At 33.9% G+C, this 26,118-nt stretch overlaps 2 protein-coding genes across 3 annotated transcripts; one reads left to right on the top strand and one right to left on the bottom strand.

Annotated features, from left to right (window-relative positions):
• Positions 1 to 641: 641 nt before the first annotated feature.
• On the bottom strand, positions 642 to 3,913 carry LOC137828356 (uncharacterized). The gene is made up of 2 exons (XM_068634887.2): positions 3,207 to 3,913; positions 642 to 1,175 (listed from the first exon to the last, which is right to left on the bottom strand). The coding sequence occupies exons 1-2, from the start codon at positions 3,751 to 3,753 to the stop codon at positions 997 to 999; spliced, it is 726 nt and encodes a 241-aa protein (XP_068490988.1). The 5' UTR covers positions 3,754 to 3,913; the 3' UTR covers positions 642 to 996.
• Positions 3,914 to 7,186: 3,273 nt separating this feature from the next.
• On the top strand, positions 7,187 to 24,727 carry TTN1 (ARM repeat superfamily protein). 2 transcript variants are annotated; one of them, XM_068634247.2, is made up of 17 exons: positions 7,187 to 7,541; positions 7,628 to 8,175; positions 8,530 to 8,632; positions 10,310 to 10,486; positions 11,123 to 11,308; positions 12,385 to 12,501; positions 12,679 to 12,783; positions 13,567 to 13,737; positions 13,830 to 14,045; positions 14,622 to 14,820; positions 15,486 to 15,691; positions 15,809 to 16,033; positions 16,113 to 16,685; positions 16,766 to 17,035; positions 18,359 to 18,403; positions 23,752 to 23,937; positions 24,261 to 24,727. In XM_068634247.2, the coding sequence occupies exons 1-17, from the start codon at positions 7,359 to 7,361 to the stop codon at positions 24,549 to 24,551; spliced, it is 3,801 nt and encodes a 1,266-aa protein (XP_068490348.2). In that variant the 5' UTR covers positions 7,187 to 7,358; the 3' UTR covers positions 24,552 to 24,727. The 2 variants fall into 2 exon arrangements, with proteins under 2 accessions (XP_068490348.2, XP_090160989.1); XM_090304863.1 differs by having other exon boundaries at positions 7,222 to 7,541; positions 11,123 to 11,321.
• Positions 24,728 to 26,118: the final 1,391 nt, after the last annotated feature.

Here is a 26,118-nt window from a genome sequence, read left to right as displayed (position 1 = left end):
ATCAATATGGTATTTCTTCTGCATCCTATATTTTTCTTCCTACACCTTACATTATTTGAAATATCTAAATTATCCTTGATATTTTTAGATGATTCTGAAATAAAGAATATTCCATAAAAGGTATTTCTAGAATAAGAAATTCAGAAGACAAAAATCATTACAGAATATTACATTTTTTGACTTTTATTCCAAAACACATTTTTTTTACTTCCAAAATAATAATTCTAGTATTCATAAAATGTGTTCTGAAAAATATGTTTCATGAAAATCTTGAAAAGAGTAATTGGTAAGTAAAACAGTTTTTTTTTAAATGATAGGGTGCAGGGAGAAATTTGTTGGGATGTAGGAAAAAAATACCCTTATCAAATATTGCTTGGAACATGTTTAATCAGAAACCCTACAATGTTTTTCATTTAAAATTAAAAATTGGACTGGAAGTGTTGTATAATAAATTCCTGCATGTTGTGTCATAGAAAACTCATGGAAAACAATACTATTCCTTATGCAACGAGCAAGTTGAACTTCTATGCGTTGGGTAACAAAATGGTTCGTCTTGTTCTATTTTGTTCTTTCTTGTTCCAACTCTAGCATCACTTCCAAACTAATGTTTCATTTTGATATAGTTCCAGACTAAAAACAACTGACATAAAATATGACTTGTATTTACCAACAAACTACACTAGGAATCATCGTTCTTGGACATTACACAATGAAATGATGTCTATTGATGTTACAGCTTCTCATGGTATGTAATCCCACTATTCCCATCAGCTTCAACATGATCAAAGCAGAAGAAGCTGACTACAGAACAATTGGCAACCAAATATTAGATTTTGGGCTCACATGAAAACAAGAAAGCTAAGAAAGTAAAGACACGAGGATAATCTATGTTTCTGTAGTCCTCCGTTTGCAAACTGTATGGAAAACAATCACACCATGAAATGACCAAAAGAATTAGATTAACTCGAGGAACCCACGCTCATGTATGTCTAAAATCTACTTCTTCGGCGCAGACAATCTGTGTCTGGACCATTCTTCAAGGGCCTTGCGATGGAGAGCATTCATCCGGATGTAAGGTCGTTTTTGCTTGATCAGCTTCTCGGCATTCTTCCAATCCTCTGTGATGCCTAGTGCTACTAACAGTGCACACATAACTGCTACACTTCTTCCATGGCCTTTACACCAAAAAACAAAAAACTAAAATGAGTATAAAGGTAACATTGATAATTTCATGTAATCTACCTCGTTGACAAAATAGCAGCTGTAATAATATTCCTAATTAAAAATAATATCTTCATATTTGCAGCTCATGTAGTGATAGGAATAATGAAGAACAACCACAAAGTGACAAACACGCAGTTAAAAGGACGGGTGCGACACATCAAAGAATATGTTAATGCTACTAATAATGAGCGGCAAAGCAACCAGTTTATCTTTTAATATTTTTTCATAGCTTAGTGAGAATTTGTTTTTCAGCCTTCGAATGACACATTTCATTCTATTCCTAGTTTTCATTTCCCCTATTCAAAATAGGTGAACCAAATCCACTAGTTAAAACAATGTACATCCCCTTTGGGTCAATTCTATTCCTAGTTTAATACTCCAATGCAGAACACTACAATCGCATAATTATGCGTAGTGATTGGAAAACTTTGTTCAACATCAAAACTAACAGCTCTCTTCTTGTTGAGCCAAAGAATTGCATTTATCAATCTTCACTGGCAATCATAGACAGATAAACTACCAGAACAATACGAAGCCAAAATTATTCTTCATGAAGGAGGCAGAATGCCACTCCATTGGCGATGTCAAACCTTTTGTAGTTAGAATTGATGAAAATAGAATACAACACCGGAAACATGCATTATTATTGTAATCAGATTCTTTCCTCTCCTGGTTCTATAATGTTTCCTTTCGGGATGCTGTGGTTCAAATATCTATAACCTTACATAATTGGAAAGTTGTTTTTCCTTTGATTGGTTACATTAGTCCCATTTTTTAACTGTTTGTCCAACGCTTCTTCTATCTTTTCCTTTTCTAAATTCCAATAAGCCATTCAGAGGACAGAGAATATTGCAAATGACCTTCATCGTTGGGTTTTTTCAAAAGTCTACTGAAGTCAAGTCCCTTGTTTGGACAACAGCAATTAAAACAAACAGATAACAGAATAAATTATCATTTATCATATAATTGACCATTGAGTTACAAATACAAAATTGATTTATGAATGTCTGTCAAATCTTGTTTGGATAAACTTCTCAAATCTCGTATTTGTACGTCAACAACAAGGAGACTTCAACTTCAACTTAATCTCAATCTTATACTTATTTTTACTTATTCTCTTATATTCACTTTCTGACCTGAACATCAAAGCATCTTTCACAAGTAGATCTCCATTTGGTGTTATGTTCAATCTTCATTACGATCAACACCTTGACTCAGACTTAAAGATTGGAGAACATTTTCCACAAAGAACTCAGTCCAAAGGCATTCAATTTCCGGTAAGAACATAAGTTCTTAATGAAAAGTTTGTTATCCAAACAGGGTCTTAGTGTTGCAATTTGCATAAACTGTTTACAGGACATATATCACAAGAAAGACAAGGAAGCAACACTAATACAAGGGAAACACCAATCGATTACTTAAAATGGTTACATTACAAAGAGTCAAGGTCGACCACATGAAAAAGTGGCTCACATGTTTTAAATTTTAACATAAAAGAACATGTTTGACAAAGATTACTTATAGAGATTTCAGCCGTTTCGGGATAACAAATTTGTTAGCAATTTCAGTTGTATATTTGTAAAAAAAAAATCCCGGAAAAATGAGTTGTTTTTATGAATCCATAAACTTGTAATGTATGATTATTTTCTCACAGTATTTTTTATATTGTGTTGAAATGGACAAGTCCAACAACATGGTGAGCTAAAAATCTATTATTAGAACATCTCCTCATTGTTTTCTCCCCTCCCACAATTTTTCCCCCCACAACTTTGACAAGTGCTCTTCTGCTTACTGTAAAAATTGATTTACACTACAACACTAAATGAATACAATTACCTTAAGACCACTTATCAATAAATTTATCTACACAAAAACAGCACATTTCTCATTGCAGATTACATAGAAGAAACAGAAAAGCAATACTAAAGAGCATTCATATCCACCATGAATATAACTTGAAGAAGCTGATAAAGCTCACTAACCATAGGCACAGTGAATGAAAATGGGTCTGTTGAGGTCTCTCTGCCGAGAGGCCCACTTAACAGCGGATTCAATATCAGCAGGTTGAGGCGACCTCGTGTCCCACGTGGGAATGCAGCGGTAGGGCAACCCCGCAGTGAAGTCCTTGACACGCGGGAACTCGCACGTGCAATCAACAATAGCAGGGTCGCCAGGTGGCAGCATGCGAGGCGAGGATGGCCAGCCTCCGACGTAGAGAGAGTCGTGAACCTGCGTGTAGGGAGGTTCTCCGCTTCGAAGCCTCCGGAGCACAGAGAAAACGCGAACGAAGTAGATGTAAGGGCTGAAAATTATGAGTGAAAAAAGAGGGAAGGTTCCGTCGGTGGTTTTTCCAAGAAGCATGGGAAGGTCGATTGAAGGGTGAGAGGCGATCGAGACCAGGAACGAGATGAGCGAAGCGTAGAGGAAAGGGAGAGCGAAGAGAGTGAAAGCGAGGTTCTTCAGGAACAGGAATATTAGGAAGAACGTTGTTGCTTTCAGCGCAACGAGGAATGATATTCCCACACCCATGTTCTTCTTGCGATTTTGGATTCGGATTAACGAGGAACGAGAATCGGTGAATTGAAATGATAGAGTGGTTTGAGGTATTGTTGGTGGAGAGGAAGAAAGAGTGAACCCTAGAACTGTGCTCACAAGGTGTTTGGTGAAAGTCCTTTTGAGAATGTGGTGTCTTTACACGCTCGCATGGGTGGTTGCTTCAAAATTGACGCTGCTTCGGATCAGTGGCATGAAGAGGGAATTACGAAACAAAATGAATTCATATCTCTCAGTTATCTTCACATTTTATGTGTTTATTTATGCATGAATTTTGAATATGAAGTATTTTGTAAGTAAAAAGTGTTTTTTTAGAAGATAAAAAAATAGTTTCAAAATACTTTTTTGAATTCCAAAATAATAAATCTAAAATTAATATAATATATTAGAAGTCATTTTTAAAAAAAATAGTCTTTTTTCAAAAATAATAGGATGAAAAAAAATTTATACATTTTTTAATTCTGAAATAGTAAATCTAAAATTAATAAAATATCTTTGAAGTCATTTTTAAAAGAAATAAAATAGTTTTTTTCAGAAAATAATTTGTTGGGATGAAAAAAAAAATACCAACTAAAAATTAAAGGACTTCCTCTCACAATATTTGTTTGAAATTTTTAAGAAATAGGTTATTTTTACGGATAAATTCCCATCTAGCATCATTTACACTTTTATTTTCCCATCTAATCTAGTATCTTTTTGTTTTTATTTTTCTATTTAACACTCTTTTGTTTTTATTTCCTTATCCAACACTCTTTTATTTTTTATTTCCCTATCTAGCACAATTTCAAAAATAAATAAATAAATAATAAATTAAAAAATGATAATTTTAATTTTGAATGAATTAAAAAATAAATATTTTTAATATTTAAAATATTTAGAAAAATAACTAATGAATAAATAGAAAACATCATTCATTTAATATATATTTTTTTAAAAAAAAACTCATTTCTTTAATCATTAATTATATTTCTAACTATTTTAAACATTAAAAATATTTATTTTTTAATGTATTTAAAATTAAAATCATCAAAAAAATAATAATTTATTATTTATTTATTTATTTTTTAATTGGTGTTAGATAGGAAAATAAAAAAAATGTGGTAAATAGGAAAATAAAAGTGTAAATGATGCGAGATAGAAAATTTACAAATTTTTGCTTTTTCTGGTAAGGATTTTTTTTTGAAAAATTATAAATATAAAAAAAAATTAAAATCGTATTATTTGACAGGATTTTATTTTCATGTGTTAGAAATTTTACGCACAACTTCTTTAAGATAAAGTTATAACATATTAACATGATTTTTTAATATCCACATTTTTTTAAAAAACAGTCTTATTTTGACCAAAAAAACTTAATCCACTTTCTTAAAAAAACCTATTTATTTATCCATGTCTAATAATTTGTTGCTCGATGTCTTTTAAAAATCCTTTTTCATACATGGTAAATAAATTGGAGGAAGCCATTAAGGCTTGTGTCATATTTGTTGGGAATGTGTTAATTTCATTCAAATTCCTTTATTTTTTTATTTGCAATTTTTTGCTATGTTTTTATTTGCAATATTTTGCCGTGAGAAATCCATATCTTAGATGGTTATCAGAATACTATATATTTTCATGCATGAGTTGGTAGCCTTGACGTGAATGAGGGTTGAAGATCCCATAAATTTTAAAGAATATTTTATTCTTTACAAGTAGGTGTAAACTTCATATTTTTCACCTTATAATCCAGTTTGTATGATATTTAGTTAGACTTAAAATTCACTTTTTAACCTATAACCAAACAAAATTTTATTTTCTATCCACGAAAGAGAGAACTTCCAATTTTTTAAATAATTTTGAAATATATATTTCATGTGCCATAACATAAAAAGCAATGCACTAAATTAACAATATTAAAAAGAGGATATGTGACATTGGTATCCCTCCAATCATTTTACTTTTATTATCTTGTTATTAACGAAGGGATTAAGATTCAAACAAATGAAAAATTATAAATACAATTTCATAATTTTTTTATTAAGATAGTTATTTGTTTACACTTTTGAACATTTAGTCTAAACAATAACTACATCTTTACAACAATAAGATATATCTTTGATCAAGACAATAAAAGTTTGGACAAGAATAATTATATTAAAAAATATTAATGTGAAAACATGTTACAAAAATATAATTATATTAATCTTTTAGGAATATGAAATATTGACATATGTAGTATAAATACTGATACGATATAGATACGGATATGAAGATACGTACAATCTTTAAAATGTAAGACACTGATACACAAATCTATATATATTATATAATTGTGAATTATGTAAATTGACAATAAAGATTTATGTGCACAAGTATGTTTTAGTTTTTTTTAACAGAAATATGTTTTTAAAATGATTTATTCATTGTTTTTATAATCATAATAAAACTTTATACAATAAATCTTAGTTTTTAAAATATTAATGTATTTTTCTATCAGAACATGCTAAAATTCTCATAATTTTAACAAATATTTTTTAAATTTGATACTTTACCGGTAAGTATCCTATAAATACATGTGTCAAATACAGATATACAATTTAAAAGACGTGTCCGAATCTCATGTATCCCATCCCATTCTTATTTTTATAATAAAAAAACTCAAAATCCTTTATTTGTGTAAAAGTAAAGGTACCTTTTATAGTCCTCATGAATATATTTTTACATCACCTCCTCAACTTTTTATTTTTAGATAATAATTTTTTATTTTCTAAAATTATTAATGTCAACCAAATATATTATTGAAAACAATATTATCAAGCACAATACTTTTTTAACAAAAAATGTACTTATTCTATATTAACGAAAAAAGTGTTTTAATTTTCACAAATGAAGTTAAAAGGAACATTTTAAGAACTTAATTCGATAAATCTTCGGTAAAATATACCAAAAACCATTTGTTAATTAAATTCAAGTTTATTACAAAATGTAAAATATTTGTAAACTTCTACATTATTAAGGTAGAGGTAAACTTTCTCTTACATTTATAACTCTATATGTTTATGAGTATCCTTATAACTAATTTTGGTGTATTATACATATAACATTTTATATGTTTACCTCTTTTAAGAATTATAATTTTATATTTTCTGATTATTTAATTTAATTATTATTCTTTCTTATTATTTGGTTTTTTATTTAAAAATAAAATAAAAGTAAATATGATAATTATAAAAATAAAAAAACACATATACACTTACACTTTCACGCCTGTCCTCACTAATAACGATTATACTAATAATAGTTTTTTTTACACACTTTTTTCTATTAGTTTATGAAAAACTATTTCTTTACTATCAATTTTTTTTTATGATTTTGTTCCAATTCTCTCATCTTTAAAAATATAAATACAAATAATAAAAAAATTAGAAACATATTTAAAAATATAAAAATTTGGAAGGAAACGATACGGCGGTGAAGAGTCCAGACCCGGCCCATGATCACCTTCTTCGATTCAAATCGAACTCGAACTCAACACTCCGACGAATAGTGCTGCTTCTGTTTGCACTGAAGATCCCGCCAAAACTTCAGCCACCTCAAAGGTGATGGAAGCGATTCAAGAGACGGCGGTGACGATGAATCAAGAAGAGGACGAGTTGGATTCCAAGGAGAGTGTGCTCCAAAAGTACTTCCTCCAAGAATGGAGCATCGTCAAATCGCTCCTCAACGACATCGTTTCCAATGCTCGCGTCTCCGACACTTCCTCCGTCCACAGAATCAGATCCATTGTACTCTCATTTCTTCACTACCGATTATCTTCATCCGTTTATCTATTTTTTGTTGTTGAAGAATAATGATCTCTTCTTATATGCAGTTGGACAAGTACCAGGAGCAAGGTCAACTTCTGGAACCCTACCTCGAAACGATAGTTTCACCTCTGATGAACATTATTCGTTCGAGAACAATTGAACTCGGAACAGCTTCCGATGAAATTCTCGAAATAATCAAACCTACATGCATAATTGTGTATTCGTTAGTCACGGTTTGCGGCTACAAATCTGTGATTAAATTCTTTCCGCATCAAGTTTCCGATCTCGAACTCGCCGTGTCTCTGCTGGAGAAGTGTCACCACACGAATTCGGTGACGTCGTTGAGGCAGGAAAGCACGGGGGAAATGGAAGCGAAATGCGTGACGCTGTTGTGGCTTTATATACTCGTGTTGGTTCCTTTTGACATTTCCACTGTTGACACCAGTATTGCCAGTGATGAGAGTTTAGCTGAGTTTGAGCTCAGTCCTCTTGTGTTGAGAATTTTAGGGTTTTGTAAGGATTACCTTTCAACTGCTGGCCCTATGCGAACTATGGCTGGGCTAGTCCTCTCGAGGCTGCTTACTCGTCCTGATATGCCGAAAGCCTTTACGAGGTTTATTTCAGTATGTTTTGTAGATTGTTTAGTGTTAGTTAAGCTTTCTCTGCGGTTGCCTAATATATTTGTGTTGTCTCGTGTTGTTTGTGTGAAGATGATTTTCGTGTCAGTCAAAAGTTGATCTCAAGTCATCACTTGACTCCTTGTTTTGTGGATTGTGTTTACAAATATAATGAATGGTTTTGTTTGATCTCTTGAAAGTGTCTAGATTTGAGTTTGGTTAGCTCACGGCATTACCTGTTATCACTTCAGATATCTTTGGGCTTGTGTGCATGCTCACATTTGTGTTGTATATAACCTTTTGTTTTACTAATCATCATCTGTGTAAACTGACTTTTTTAATTGCTTCAGCTTTGTTGAGTGGACACACACGGTCATGTCCTCTGTAACTGAAGATCTACTCCATCATTTTCAGTTACTTGGTGTCGTTGAAGCACTGGCTGCTATTTTCAAGGTTTGTTTTTTTATGTCTTCTTTTGTTTAGACCCTCAAATGAAAATGTTTTCATCTATAATTTGTGTAAGGATTTCTACAAATTATTTGAGGGGGAGAATGGTGCATAATACGCTAGGATAGTTTATGTTATGTTGTGGTTAATTGTGTTGCTTTATATTTAGAGATCTTATCTTTTTGGAAGCTTATCTTATTCTTACACATGATATGTTCACTTATTTAATAGGACTGTTGAGTATTAGTATAACCAGGACTGTTGAGTTAGTTAGTATTTGTATCTCATCTTCAGTTGGATCAATTCAATATTCTTTGATTTTGAGTATCTATTATATTTTTTTGTTTTTTGCTTAGATTGCATAGTTTCAGCAAAGCATCGAAACCATACTGATTGTGAGTTTACAAAATAGGGTCTATGTTATGAATCCGGTTTGTCATAATCAAGTGGCCATGCACAACATTGCCTCTATCCTGGTCTTTCCAGGGGTGTATTATGTTATAGAGATTGATAGTTCATCTGTTAAAAATTTCTTGCCAAAGAAATCAGTATGTTTGTGAATTCTAATGACCAACTATGGTATTCTTCTGTGGGATAATATACATATGTAGCAAGCCTGATGCATATAATATATATGTACCAACTTGAGAGGGAGTGTCGAGATGTCTGTATTTCACTAGAAATTCTAATTTGATTGCCTGTACATATCAAAAGTAGGTGAGGAAATACTGGATGTTTTCCATAAGTAGTTTTTCGATTCCCTAAAATATTGGGATGTAATAATGTGATGGTGTAAGTATAAATGAAAAAAATTCACAGGTAAGTTTTCAAGTTGGTATTGAATTGAAACTCTTGTTTTTTGGGTTTGAGAAAAACATTAGCTGTCCTGTCACTCAGCTACAATCCTGGTAAGATAAAAGTTCTTGTCTGTCCAGATCAGTTCAATTGGAGGAGTTTGGATCTTACTGTGGTATGCTTGATTACCAAGAAAATTCTGTCTTGTTTGTGGTCATTCCAGCTGTCAAGTTGATGTATCTCTAACAATTGTAGTCTCTTCATCTTCTCTAGCACTTCTCTAAGTTGTTTTCCAGCCAACTCCGGTGGAACAAGCTTAAAACTTAGGCTACTGGGTTGGTTATAATACAATATCAACTTAATATTCTATTATTCCGTGTCTTTATTTTCTCCTTCATCACCTAAAACAGATAAACCTGACAATTCCAGCAAAATATTAATGATTTATTATAGCTCTTCATGCAAATGGGATGTTTCCTTCAAAATTGTTATAATCATAGAAATAATGAACTGATTATATGTAATCAGGAATATCTAGATTATATATGTATTATTATGAATATTTTTATTTATTCCCATATCTTAATTTTGTTAATAGAGGATATCAAATCTTCTCTATTTATTGTATTGTATAGATTCTTTTTCTTAATATAAACAAAGCACCTGTGCTGTTATAGAAGCACACAGTTTAATGTTTCTCTTTTTTCCTAGAGTTTAACAAAAACCAAGAACAAAGGCAACTACCATAATTTAAATTTGATTAGGTGGACCAGTTTGCTTGACGACTAGGTAGCATGTCTAGCTTTGTGTATAACTTTTAATCAAAGCTGTCATGTGCCTATGTTACCTTTAATGTTTCTAACTTTTATTATATAAATCTGTGAGTAGGCAGGTAGTCGGAATCTCTTGCTTGATGTGAGTCCTGTTGTTTGGAATGACACTTCAATGTTGTACAAGTCTTCAGATGCAGCTCGAAGTCCTTTGCTCCGCAAGTATCTGATGAAGTTAACCCAACGAATTGGGCTTATTGCTCTTCCTCATCGTTTGCCCTCATGGCGATATATGGTTAGCTTTTCTCTGATCCAAGTTTTTTAGGATCTCGTTTCTTAAATGTTTGATGACACCTTTGTTTTTGTTCACTTGTTGTGAGTATGTTCTCCATATTTGTTTATTTTTGCTTTTAACTGGTGGAATACAAAGCCACGGTAATTAATAAATTATGGCTATATGCATCATTCAGACATGCATGCTATGCTGACAAAACAACAAATGCTCACCATGCCAGTCAAGAATGTAGAACTCAAAACAGAACTGGAGGATGAAATTAGAGCCCTTATTGATAATGGAAATATGAAGAGTTGAAGTCAATGGTCCCTTAGGCACTTTGGCTACGGTATCACACTAGATAATTTGTCCGCCAGAAAATTTGGCTGCTTTGCATGAAATAATTTTTATTATGTTACAGACCCAAGTCAACTGAGTTGTTGTGCTAATTGCTAAGAGTTAAATTGAAACTTAGCATTAATTAAGTTGTTTGGCCCTTTCATTTATGCTGACTGTATCAGTGACATACATTCGTACTTTTTCCATCAGTATTGGGTTACAAATATCTGGGTGTTATGGCTACTTTTAGCTGGACATCATAAGCAAATGTTTGTCACCATTTTTTTTGTACCTAATGACTATATGCCTATCATGCAGGGAAGAGTTGCCAAACTAAATGTTTCTTTGAATACATCAAATAAAATTGATCAGTCTAATTTGGGTGTGAACGAAAATGATTCCAACTCAAATGAAATGTCAGACAGGGGGGAAGATGAGGATATGGATGTTCCAGAGAATGTTGAAGAGATTATTGAGATGTTGTTATCTGGTTTGAGGGATATGGTATGTCAAAAGGGTGAGATTTTCTTATAGTGAATGAAAAATATGAAATTTTGTCTAAATGTATGCTGCTGCTGCATCTGAAATGAAATGGTTGAATTAACATCTTTGTAAGTGGTCTGTGTTAAAAAACCATTGAAGGTACTGAAAGTTGTAATAACTCGGTTGATGTTGTGTATCTGTCATTATTCATTAATCATGAAATTTTTATTTCAAAAATTGCTAAAACCAAGATTGTTGATGTCTTATATGAATTTGTATGAGATGTGTAATTATTGTAATATTATACATATTTTATGATGTCACTGATCTTACAAATAGATTGGATGAATGCTGTTGAATATGAAAGAGCTCTAACATTATTTGATATTAGTCAGTTGTCTGTGTTTGAGTTATGAAAATAGAGAGTCTATTCAAATGACTTAAAACACTGCTCCTGGATTTTTGCTGAATTGTAGTGCTTTGTATCACTGCTGGCTACTGTATTTATACTGGTTTCCATAGATCCTGAAACATGTAGTGTGATTGGCGTTGTATACTATAATATTAGTTGTAGAGTAAACAGCATTGCTCTATCAAAATAATTCTAGGGCCGTTGCTCAACTGTATAATCTCTTAGGATGACTGGTTCTTTTATATAGTACTAGAGCTCTATCAATAACACTTTACAATTACAAATAGTTCTGAGCATGTACTTCGTCCATAGCTTTCACATGACATAGTACTAGAATTGGAGACTGTAGCAACCACAATTGATATATTGCATAACAGCTTAAGCTTTTAGCTTATTTCATTTAAGGACTTCTGTCTGAAAATTGATGTGGACTATACTTAACTGGTGTACGTGTCATGCCTTTTTTCCCTTCATGTTGAAAATATCAGCAAGTAAAGTGAAAATAAGTGAATTGTCAATTTTAGTGATAAAAAGGAAATGCCATTAGCAATATATACTCTTGTTTAAGCATCACAAGAATTCACAAAGTGCTAACTAATTATGCTGATCATGTTTTCTTCATCCTATTCTCTCTCCAAGTGCTTTCATCATTCACTGAACACATTATGTTGGCATTGGATTGTAGGATACTGTTGTCCGCTGGTCTTCAGCAAAAGGTATTGGGCGCATAAGTTCACATCTGACATCATCTCTTTCTCAAGAGGTTTTATTGTCTGTTTTGGAGCTGTTTTCACCCGGCGAGGTGTGATACTAAGCTTATGTTTGTTTATCTTCTTTAGAACTGGAATTTACTAGTTAAATTTTCATTGACCTAGGTTTACATATATGTAGTTACTGTATGAGAGGTTTACTGTGTTAACTATTTAGTTGTCTGGTACCAGTGTTATAACTTATAGCTCACATGTAACACTTGTTTCAGGGTGATGGTTCATGGCATGGAGGTTGCTTAGCTTTAGCTGAACTTGCTCGTAGAGGCTTGCTCTTACCTGCTAGTCTTCCAAAAGTTGTTCCTGTTATTGTGAAGGTGGTTAATAATGGATAGATTGTATGCATAGATTTGTGACTACAAACTATCTTGGCTGTTTACAACTGTTTAGCTGTATGAACTTTGAAGTACTTTATTCATGTGCTACCTAAACATGAAACTAGAACAGAGAACCTTACAGATAACCTTGTCATCCTGTAGTACATTAGAGGATATTTTATCATATCTGCAGCTTAAAGAGTGGGTTTCTGATGTTGTAGTATTTTATTTATAAAAGCAGAGAAAAAAATGAGTAACATAGAGTGGGGTAGTAACAAATATTTTATTAAAAGGCTCTAAACAAAGAACATAATCCACATCAGATTACAATCCCTTATTTTATGAGCATAACAACATTACTTGAAATTAAAAAACAGAGCCATAACAATGTAACATTTAGAACATAAACAGCTTAAAGAAATCCCTAAATAGGAAATAAACTGTATAATTGAACCAACTTTTATAGGCACGTGTTCAACAGATGTTTATGATTGAGAAAAATGAGGGATAGGCTGTAGAGGAAAGGGAGAAGATAAAAAAGGACTTGACCTTGGAAATAAAAAAAGGCAATTGTTCCCTTACTTAAATGTTCATTAGTCTTATTTTATATTATATAATGCCTATGAAGCTTAAGGCATCCTTCCTTAGCAATACAATTTTCTTGCCTCTGTTCCAAACTTTTCATTTTAGTTTTATTTCTGAATAAAAACTCAAGTTTGAGCCCTTATTTGAGAGATACATTACTATATAGCAGTGGTATTAAGTATAAGTCTTGTTTATTAGGCACTACATTATGATGTTCGTAGAGGTCCACACAGTGTTGGTTCTCATGTACGTGATGCTGCTGCATATGTATGTTGGGCGTTTGGACGTGCATATTATCATACAGATATGAGGCACATCTTAGAAGAGTTTGCCCCACACCTCCTAACAGTGGCATGCTACGACCGTGAGGTCCTTATATCCTTTTACGCCCTTCTCTTGACATTTGTTTTAGAATATTCATATCATGTGAAAAGAATGGCTAACTAACCTGTGATACTTAGGTTAACTGCAGAAGAGCGGCGGCAGCTGCTTTTCAAGAGAATGTTGGAAGACAAGGGAATTATCCACACGGAATTGACATAGTGAATACTGCTGACTATTTTTCACTTTCTTCACGAGTAAATTCTTATCTTCATGTTGCTGTTTCCATTGCTCAGTATGAAGGATATCTTTTTCCATTTGTGGATGACCTGCTGGACAGAAAAATTTGTCACTGGGTATGTTCTGATCACATGTTTCTCTCTCACTCCCTTAGCTGCTAATTCTTCTGCTCCTGTGTTGACCCTAATTGCAATTGCAATTGCAATATGGATTTTTGGTTTACTTTCTAATTGAAGGCCATATATCACTCTAGCTTGATTTCTGGATGCTGAATCGAATAAAATTTTGTTAGGGAAATCGCTAATAGAAGAGATATGACATAGGTATTTTCATTGTATGTATGTTTTTTGGTCAATATTATGATGTTTGACGAATTTTTTTCTATTCAGCAGTATACATTAGGATTTTTCTTGTAGTTTTATTTTTCCTTAAACTTATTTTAAAAAAAATTCAAAGGATGAAAAGGAGTCATGCCTTATGCACATATTTGCTATTCCATTGGTATGACTAAGAGTTAAGAGGACGGTCTAGCCTTAAATTTCAATTATATTTAATTTCTTATTTCTTATTCCTTGTCTCTGTATATTTATTGGCATAAATTTGTCATATTTTGGCATTTACCAACAATTTATTTGTTGCTTCCTGTTACTTAATTTATTTTGAGAGAAGTTATTTGGAAATTACACCTTCAGGATAAAAGCTTGCGAGAACTTGCTGCAGAGGCCCTTTCATTTCTTGTAAAATATGATCCTCAGTATTTTGCAAGCACTGTCTTGGAAAAGTTAATTCCTTGTACTCTTTCATCAGATTTATGCATGCGCCATGGTGCTACGTTGGCAACAGGAGAACTTGTTTTAGCTTTACACCAAAACAATTTTGCTCTTCCCTCAGGTTGATACTTTCTTGTGACTTTTGATTTTGTTACTGCCTGTTAGTAATGGAAGTAAAAGAGTTTTCTTCTATCAAAGCCAGAGAACCAAAATAGTAATGGGGGCTGTTGTTATTGAATTGTTATCTTCCTTATGTTAATATATTTTTGGCTATACACATTCATATGTTTGGTCCACAATTTAAACTTGCTTTTAGAAATTGAAGGGATGATTTTCAAATTAGATAAACACTTGAAGCCTTAGTCTTTAGAGACTTAACTATTCAGATAACGACTAAAATATCAGACACTCTTCCTCTTTTCTCTCTTTATATTCTCATTTGTAAATGTGCCGATTTTCCATCTGACTTTTAAGTTATTATATGACTACCAAATCACACAATTTATTACTCAAACGACTTGAGTAATTTTATTTTCTCTTTTTTCTTGTATGAGATTGAAGGATCAATTATTTCAAACAAAATAGCCAGAACTATTTGAGTATAAAAGTCTTTGACTGAGGGATTAGATATGTGGGTTGTGGGTGAGGATAGATATATAGTAAGATTTGGATAAGTTTTTATTGCCAACTATTGGTCATATGGTTAAACCTTTCTTTTAATGAAGGTGATTAGTTTCAAAATATTTATGATGCCAACTGTCACATTTTTTGAATTGTCATTGTCAGATAAACAGAAAAGTCTTTCTGGTGTTGTTCCTGCTATTGAGAAAGCACGTCTTTATCGTGGAAAGGGAGGAGAGATAATGCGTGCTGCTGTTTCTCGATTTATTGAGTGCATCTCCATATCTAAAGTAGTGTTATCAGAGAAGACAAAGAGAAGCCTACTTGATACTCTCAACGAGAATTTGAGACATCCTAATTCTCAGATACAGGTTCTATCCCTTGGATACAAGCAATTTGTGCTACCATTTTAACTTTTGTTTAATATTGTCAGCTTATGCTAGTTGGGCATTATATTTTGGCGAGTAATATCAGCATTTGATGTTCAGAATGCAGCTGTTAAAGGTCTGAAACACTACATCTGTTCATACGTGCATGCTTCAGATAATAAAGGTACAAATGATGTGACAGCAAAGTACCTCAGTATGTTAACTGATCCAAATGTAGCTGTAAGGAGAGGATCTGCTTTGGCATTAGGGGTTTTGCCATATAAATTATTAGCCAGTCAATGGAGAAATGTGCTTTTGAAGCTTTGTGGCTCCTGTAAAATTGAGGTGCTTCATTTTGCAAATGCTATATATTATACTATCTTAGGTTCAATGATTGTGTTAAACAATGTTTTACCATGTGCAGCAAAACCCTGAAGACAGAGATGCTGAAGCACGAGTAAATGCTGTCAAAGGGCTCACATTAGTGTGTAAAACATTAATTGATGGAAGAGAAGATACTGCTACCTCTTTTGTCGAGGATGATTTTTCCCTATTTAGACTGATAAAGAATGAGGTGATGACCAGTTTATTTAAAGCTCTTGATGATTATTCTGTTGATAATAGAGGTGATGTAGGCTCTTGGGTTCGTGAGGCTGCATTAGATGGCTTGGAAAAATGTACATACATGCTCTGCAAGATAGACAAGTCGATTTGTTTGTCTGAAAGATCAGTTGCAAATGAAATTGAAGCTACTGCACCTTTGACTGCTGGCATGCTTAAGAGCAAGCAAGAACTTTCTTTATTTGATGAAAATCTTGCTACCAATTTAGTTGGAGCTATTTGTAAGCAAGCTGTGGAGAAGATGGATAAGCTGAGAGAAGCAGCAGCAAATGTTCTCTACAGAATTTTGTACAACCAGATGATATATATTCCCTATATACCTTTCCGAGAAAAGTTAGAAGAAATCATTCCCAAGGAGGCAGATGCACAGTGGCCTGTAAGTTTAAGTAGATCTTTCATCAGTTCAAGGTTGGTTACATAGTATTTTTGTGTTGAAAGACTGCTGTTTTGTTGCAGGTTCCTTCCTATTCTTACCCGCGCTTCATACAGTTACTTCAATTTGGTTGTTATAGCAGAGATGTGCTATCAGGTTTGATTATATCTATTGGTGGGTTGCAAGATTCTTTGAAGAGGGCATCACTCTTGGCCCTGTTAGAGTATCTAGAAGGGGTTGGATCTGAAGATCCAAATACAAGAACATCTAGGGTTTACATGCTATCTGTTGACATCCTGTGGGTTCTCCAACAATACAAGAAAAGTGACAGAGTTATTGTACCCACTTTAAAGGTACTAAATTTCTTAAACAATACTTAATTATTCTTGCTTTGTGAAATTGAATTTTCAAGCAATTTTATTCTATTTATATAACTTTTTCTCTTGGAGAAAACAAAATTTCTGAATGTGAACAAAGTGCTGTCTCCTAGCCAATATCAACAGCCCATTATGTGACTAAGTTGAAACCACAGGCATAATAGCATTGCAAGACTAGCAGTCAATTCTATGTTGAACATGGCTTCTTTTATTCTTACAGAAGGAGTCTGATAGTTAAGTATCAATTCCACATAGAAATATATAGAAGAGGGTGTGGGAGAGAGAAAACCTGGAAGGGAAGGAATGTTTCTGTATCTTCATTTTAATTAGCTTCCTCTACAATGAACAGAAACAGTCATAGCCAACTGGCTGAACTGAACTAACTGTTTGCCCGACGAGAAAAATAAACAGTTACAGCCAGTTGGCACATGTCAGCTGGCTGGACAGAAGTTGTTAGGACTGACTGCAAGCAAAAATATATAGGTGGAAAGGGTCTGTAGGTTTATTTTAGGAAAAGGAAAGGGTCAAAGTTGTAACAGGTTGTTAGTCAGTTCTTTTATTTTTTCTGTAACCTGGTTTATTGCAATTCCTATAAATAGACCCTTTTCTGTGTAAATGGAGAGTTTTTTTTTTTTTAATTTTCAGTTTACTGGTCATATTCCAGTTTAAAAGGGAGAAAGTTTCTTTAGGAGTAAATTCATATGCTTTGGTTCTAGGATGATTCTTGACTTTCTTTCGGCAATAAAGAAGCATATTCAGTATTTCTTTTCCTTATCTGGGTATTAGTTTTTGCTAGTAGAAACTGTTTATCACTAATTCTGAAAAAAAATAACCTAACAGAGGAAACAGAAAACTAACTCAGTACAATGTTCACACACTAGTGAAGCACACTGTTGACTGCACTCAAAACCAAGAGATTTCAGACTTCACAAATGACTTCCTGAAAAAGAACGGTTTGGTGTACCCTAGGATATAGCATAAAGATTACCCGTAATGGCCCAACAATTCACTATATTCACTTCGGTAAGGCTGATCCATGGGTTGTAAGGATCTTTGTTCTTAGCAATTAGAATTCCTAGCCATTTATATGTTTCAGCATAGAGAATCCTAGTTAGCACCCTACCTAAACGGAATTCTAAAATTATTTCATAAAAAAGTTCAGATATTTTCTTTTTGTTTCATATATAATACTCATGTTTACCTCCTCTGTTATCAAATGCAAATTTATTTATACAAAATCAATTTGCACTGTTTATCCATGGATCTCTAATATACTGATGAACTTATTCTGCACTCCAGACCATTGAGATCCTGTTCAGCAAAAAAATATTCTTTAATATGGAGGTTAGTCTGCCTTTCTGTTCTTCATATTTCTTGTGAGTAGGTTCTCTAATACTCCTTTTATATATATTTCTGGATTGGTTTGTTGATAAAGTATTCCTTTATATTTATATGTGGGTTATGTGGTCATCCTTTATATTTGTTTGAAACAATGAAAAAAATTATAAAAAAAAAAGAATAATGGCTAATATGAGAAGGTAACTTTCTGCAAAATCTCTAAGATGCATTAAATCTTCATCATGCACCCAAAATAGCTACTTCATTTGTTCATTTAACCTCTCAATCACTTTCTTATTTAACATGTGTAAAACTTGTTGGTTGTTTGTGCACTAAAACCAATTTGGTTGGTATTAAAGGAAAAGAAAGAATAGGGTAAATCCCTTGTGTATATTGAACACATAGGGTTATGTTTATATAGGAAAAAGAAACATATGGGCTAAGCCCATTACATAAATATGAGATATCTAACAATATCTATAATATCTCATAATATCAAATAATATCTAATTATATCTAATAATATCTAACACTCCCTCTCAAGCTGGTGCATATAGATCATATGTACCCAGCTTGTTACAAATGTAATCAATCCTAGGTCCTCGTAAGGGTTTAGTAAAAATATCTGCTAATTGATTATTTGAATTAACAAACTCAGTCTTGATATCTCCTGATATAATCTTTTCTCGAATGAAATGACAATCAATCTCAATATGTTTTGTCCTTTCATGAAAAACTGGATTTGAGCTAATATGAAGAGCAGCCTGATTATCACATATCAGTGTCATTTGAGTAACCTCTCCAAATTGCAATTCTTTAAGTAACTGTTTAAGCCAAATAAGCTCACAAGTAGCCGAGGCCATAGCTCTATATTCTGCTTCTGCACTAGATCTTGCCACAACACTTTGTTTCTTGCTCTTCCAAGAGATCAAGTTATCACCAATGGAGACACAATAACCAGAAGTTGACCTTCTATCAGATGGAGATCCTGCCCAATCAGCATCTGAATAACAAACGACTTTAGTATGGTTATTATGACCATATAACAAACCTTTTCCAGGAGAGCCTTTAATGTACTTCACTATACGAATGACTGCATTCCAATGATCTTCACATGGAGAATTAAGAAATTGACTCACCACACTGACTGCAAAGGAAATATCAGGACGAGTAACAGTGGGATAGTTCAATCTTCCAAGTAATCTCCTGTACTTCTCAGGATCTGAAAGAGGCTCCCCCTGATTGGGTAGAAGCTTGACGTTGGGATCCATGGGAGTATCAACAGATTTCGAATTCATCAACCCAATTTCCTCCAAAATATCTAATGCGTATTTTCTTTGAGAGATAACAATACCAGTATTGGATTGTGCTACCTCAATCCCCAAGAAATATCTGAGTTTGCCAAGATCTTTGGTCTGAAAGTGTTGACAAAGGTGTTGTTTGACTTGTGAGATGCCATGGTGATCACTGCCTGTAAGAACAATGTCATCAACATATACTACAAGATAGATACACCCAGCACTCGAGTGACGATAAAAAGCTGAATGATCGCCTTCACTGCGAGTCATACCAAATTGTTGAACAACATTGCTAAATTTTCCAAACCAAGCCCTAGGAGACTGCTTGAGGCCATATAAGGATTTGCGAAGACGACATACCAATCCAGAAGACTCCCCCTGAGCAACAAAACCGGGAGGTTGCTCCATATAAATTTCTTCCTGCAAATCCCCATTAAGAAAAGCATTTTTAACATCCAGTTGATAAAGAGGCCATTGTTGAAGAGCAGCCATAGCTATGAATAAGCGAACAGAGGCCATCTTTGCTACTGGAGAAAAAGTATCACCATAGTCTAAACCAAAAATTTGGGTATAACCCTTAGCCACAAGACGAGCTTTGAGACGATCAATAGTACCATCAGGACCAACTTTGATAGCAAAAATCCACCTGCAACCAACAACAAATTTCCTAGATGGTAAAGGAACAAGTTCCCAAGTTCCATTATTCTGAAGCGCATTAATTTCATCAAGCATGGCCTGGCGCCAACCAGGATGGGCTAAGGCATCACCTACAGATTTTGGAATGGATACAGAAGAAATAGACGAAAGGCAGGTATAAAAGGGTTGAGATATACCTCAAAGCAGTATAATGTGGAGAGGGATTACGAGTAGAACGTATACCTTTACGGATAGCAATAGGAAGATCAGGTTCAACAGTCGGAGGTTCAACTATAGGAGCCGGAGGGGGATGAGGTGTTGGCACCAGAATAGAGTCTGCTGATGGACGATGAGACGATTGACGACGACTATACACCTGAAGAGTTGGCGGCGGTGGTGAATTGTTAGGTGCACTAGGCACAAGAGGAATATTCTGCGCAAAATTCGGATGGAAATTCCAAATTGATTTTTAATTTCATTGTAAAATATTTGAAATATAGAAAACAACTCAGAACGGTTTTTCATTAAAAATACCCAAGTACATCTTGAATAATCATCAATAAAAGTAACAAAATACTGAAATCCTAAATTAGACTTAATACGACTTGGTCCCCAAATGTCAGAGTGAACTAAGGCAAAAGGAGATGAAGCACGTTGTGAGACACTACGAGGAAAAGAACTACGAATGTGTTTCCCTAACTGACACGACTCACACGATAAAGTAGACACATTAGACAAACTTGGAACAAGCTGTTGCATCTTGGCAAGACTAGGATGACCCAACCGAGCATGAATGAGAGATGGAGAATCCATAATTGTGCCAACATGTGCAGAGATCTGTAGTTGATAAAGTCCATGAGACTCACATCCGATGCCAATCATCCGTCCCGAACTCCGGTCCTGTAAAGTAACAGAATCTTTGGTAAAAGAAATAACACAGTCAAGGGAACGAGTGAGACGACTAATGGATAATAAGTTAAATGGAGACCCAGGGACATAAAGAACATTATCAATAGATAAAGATGAAAAAAGATTAATAGTACCAACACCATGTGATGGTACCCTATATCCATTGGCCATGGTAACTGAAGGTAAATAACCCGTAGTAGATAGGGAAGAGAAAAAAGATTTATTACCGGTAATGTGATCAGTGGCACCTGAATCTAGAACCCAAGGGCCATGGGAAGTGGAGTGAGTGAGGCCAACAAAAGATGTACCTGAATGTGCAACAGAAGCCGTGGAACTAGGGTTCTGACGATCCTCATACCATTTAAGAAATTCATTGAAAATAGCAGGCTGGCTTGGGGTATCAATTGAAGTATGGTCCATGGTAGAAGGTTGCACAGGGGCAATTTGAGCAACCGCAACAGATCTAGGAGGACGACCATGTAAGGCATAACATCTGTCAATTTTGTGGCCAAGTTTGCCACAATGGTCACACTTGTGACACCCTTTGCCCGGCTTGTGAGGGCGAGTACGATCATTATGCTGAGATACTAAAGCAGAAGAGTCATCAACATGAGACGTTATATCAGCGGTGTGTTTACCTGGCACGCGCAAAAGGGTAGAACAAGTGGAAGTAAAATTGGGCACAATAGGAGATCCCAAAATTTGATCACGAACGTGAGAATAATCATCAGGAAGACCATGTAAACCCAATAACATGAAGAACTTGGATCTTTGTTCTAGTTCTTGAGAAGGAGTAGAGGCAGGAGGTAATAACTCATTAAAATCATGAAGAAGAGCATGAAGTTTACCTAGATATTCTGCCATTGTACCATCAAGACGTTTGGGAGCAACAATTGTGAGAAGATTTTGACACACACCATAAAGACGTTGAGTATCATTGGTGTATAATAATTTTGCTTGTTCCCAAACTTCTGAACATGTTTCATAGGTACGAAAAATTTGTTTTAAAGATGAGTGAATGGTCGATTTGATAACAATGCATAATTGAGCATCAATTTTCGACCAACGAACAACCTCATTTTCAGCAAGAGTAGGATGAGTAAGATGATCAACATAACCTTGACTCTTAAGCCATAATTTAATATCTGATGCCCAAGTGTCATAATTGGTTCCATCCAATTTGTCAATGGAAAGATGAACATTGACGTAATTAGTATAAATAGATGAATCTGGCATAATGACTGAAGAAGAAGCCATAGTGGCAGCGGAAGCGGAAGAAGCCATAAAAGATAAGGACAAATCCAGTCACCGGTTAATTGGCGGGAGCAACAAAGATGAAGGCTCCGACAGCGATTCCGGCGGCGGCTCCGACGAAGTTCCGGTGAAGGTCCGGCGAAGGTCCGGAGGCGGGTACGGCGAGACAGTGGGGGTGGTGGCTGAAAAATTCTAGTGAATAGTGGATTCACCAATAAAAATTGAACCCTAAACCCTAAACTCTAACCTTATGCTCTGATACCATATTAAAGGAAAAGAAAGAATAGGGTAAATCCCTTGTGTATATTGAACACATAGGGTTATGTTTATATAGGAAAAAGAAACATATGGGCTAAGCCCATTACATAAATATGAGATATCTAACAATATCTATAATATCTCATAATATCAAATAATATCTAATTATATCTAACAGTTGGCATAATGTTGAAATGTCGGGAAACAATGCCTCTAAAAAAAAATACATAACTCAGCCACCACATATTAAGGTTATCTGTGCATCCTCCATTGTTGTTTGTGAAATAATATGATGGTTATACTTTCGTATATAGTGGTGGCAAGCTTTACAAAAGTTGATGCTCTTTTCTTTATCATGACAGGAAAATATCTAAAATTTTAGTAACTTGGACATTGATTGGATAATTGTAATTTTTTTATGTAGAGAGTTATGGCATTGTTGAAAGGGAGAAAAAGAGATGCTGAAAACTGTGTATATGGACTGCACAACAAAGTCCATTTCATATAAGCTGATGACAATAAATACATAATATGATATGCTTGTAAACTATATTCTAATAAGTCTGATTCTAATCAGATATTCCTATTTATAAAGATTCTAATTGAATAAGGAAATAAATCAAATATAAAAGAAGAAATCTTAAAGAGATAATCTAAGATACTCTAAAATATTCTAAGAAAATATAATTAGATATTTCTTATATTTCTAACAAACAAGTATGATATATTATAGGTAGCAGTGCTTAAACAACTGAGAGAATTACGTGGCAAAATAATTTAATAACACAGAATCATGTGAGCTAAAATGGGATTAAGAATTGCACAGAATAAGATAAGAAAATAATCCGATTACAATAGAGTGAAAACTGATCATAGTGCATATTTTTAATTTATGAAAATGAGATATGGGATGTTTTTTGTTTTTATAATTTCCATTTATTGGTACTTATTTTTCATATGCTTGCTGAGAACATGTTGATAAATAATTTGCATTTTCAGGCTCACTCTGCAACTTTTTGTGCTGCTGTTTTGGATTGTCTGTCAATTGAATTGAAGGGATCAAAGGACTTCTCTAAGTTGTATGCTGGTATTGCCATACTTGGTTATATAGCTTCAGTTCAGGAACCGATCAATATGAAGGCCTTTTCTCAACTTCTTGATTTTCTTGGTCATCGTTACCCTAAGGTGATTCCCTGATATTCACTAGTATGAGATTCACGACTTGGCATATTGTTTTCGCCTAACTGCAATCCCATGCAAAGCAGATAGTTTTTTTTTCACAATTAAGAGATTGTTTGTTTGTGCTTGTTTTATATAAAAAAAATTAACTACATATATTTAAAAGTTATGATGGGTTTCTTTTTTTAAAATAAAGTGTTTGTGTTTTTCATGAAAGATGAAAGAGTAATTACTTCTTTTTAAGCTTTGAATAAGCGGGTCACGTTACTTATGTTGCTTGCTTTGTGGCTTCTCATATTTTACTTTATTTCTTTGTGGATGTTAATCAGATTCGAAAAGCTTCAGCTGAACAGCTGTACCTTGTCCTCTTGGAAAATGGGAATCTTGTGGCTGAAGATGAGATTGATATAGCTCTTGAAATTATTTCTGAGACTTGCTGGGATGGCGATGTGGATTTAGCTAAACACCAAAGATTAAAATTGTACGAGATTTTTGGTCTGGAGGTGGGACCTCTTGGCAGTAATAGTGATGGAACATCAAAGAAAACCGGCAGTAAGAAGCCTACAAACTTGGACGAAAATGCATCATATTCCTCATTAGTTGAGTCATCCGGGTTTTAATTCTTGTTGATCCCATACCAGGTTTGCTGTTGTATAATGTAACTTGGAATAGGTGATATGAAATTTTCATGTGCATTGGTTAATTTTCAGTCACACTCGTGTCCTCAATGGCGTTATGCATTTAGTAAATTAACTATTAAGCAATGGAGCTGAAGAGGAAAGAAATTAAAGGTTAAGATTGGGTTTCTGAGTTGTTTTTATGTCTGTCTTTTGTCTACTAATTGTAGATCCCACACGATTCATACTTTCAGAGTTATCGTGCCTAATTGACCATTACTAACGTGTAGTTGATCATTCCGTCCGTATTGTGATAATGACTAATTAGTAATCATGGCTCTGAGCTGTTCTGGAAATTTCTAACTTGTACTCTTAATCTCCTTTAATCATGCGCAACGTTGTCTTTCCCCTCATATTTTTTCATGTGATGTCGAATGATTGTGGTTACTTAAGGTGTTAGCCTAGCTTAGCCTATAATGATGTCTATCATGAAAAAATTTATAAAAAAAATGTATGTTCTTACACTTCAATTGTGCAATTTTGGTCCTAATTTATTTTGCAGGTATTGTAATCAATTCTCTCCGTACTGAAATTTGCTTGCGTCATTCAAGTTAGACTTAGATGCTGACTTGTCCATCCCTTGACATTAACGTTGGAAAAGCACTTTGTAACAATGCTAATTAAACAGCATATATAAAGGAGAGTCCTGGTGTGTTTCACTGAGTCCCGAATTCACTCACATTCCAGGCACTGGCGGTTTCATCCCTCGTTGAATGAGGGTTTGAAAGTCTTTCACGTTTTCCACTAGCAAAAGCTATGTAGAGGAAAGTTGAAAATAGTTATAGGGTTGCGAATGCTGGGGCGAATGCGAATCCCAAACTAGTACAAAAATTGAAAAATTCATCTTAAAAAATCGAGAAAAGCAATACATTTTTTACATATATTCTTTAACATTAACTGAAATCAATTAAACCAGAGTTTTGAATAATTGTGACCAATAGTATGTATTGTTAAGTGTTTTGTTAACATTCCTCAAATAAAATGTGGCTTGCATGATTTCTTATGCAAATGAGAGGTAAAACAGGTTTAGGGTTTAGGTGGAAGTCCTACTATTTTTCCGGTGATGTTGTGGTGTTTAGTCTCGTTTTCAGTGGTTGTGTAGTTTGGATGTGATTTGTGATGGTTAAGGTAGTAATGATGCAATTAGTGAATGTCAGGAATTGATTACATTTGGTACGTAAGGAATTGGAAGAGGCTTGGTATGGTATAAACTGAGCTTGTGTTTTATAATTATATAATTATATGTCTGTATTCTAGAGTTGTGTTTCCTTTGTTTTCTATTGATTTGAACCATAGAATGTAGCTTGTCCCTTGTGATGTGCATTTGTTCGAGTGAAATCATGTGTATAAGCAAGCGAGCAAGAAGCATTGGTGCAACTATAATACGCAATTATAGTTACATGTGGATTCTGTGTAAAGGACATAGCACTGCACGCATCCAATACGCAAAGTAGCATAAATGCACAATCGAAATAATCCTTTTTCTTCAAACTTTTATGAGTTTGGCAGA

The sequence above is a fragment of the Phaseolus vulgaris genome, chromosome 7 (assembly GCF_051622355.1).
Source record: "Phaseolus vulgaris cultivar YP4 chromosome 7, ASM5162235v1, whole genome shotgun sequence".
Classification (NCBI taxonomy): Eukaryota; Viridiplantae; Streptophyta; class Magnoliopsida; order Fabales; family Fabaceae; genus Phaseolus; species Phaseolus vulgaris.
Note: the sequence above shows the minus strand (reverse complement) of the source record. Positions and strands in the feature narration are given on the sequence as shown.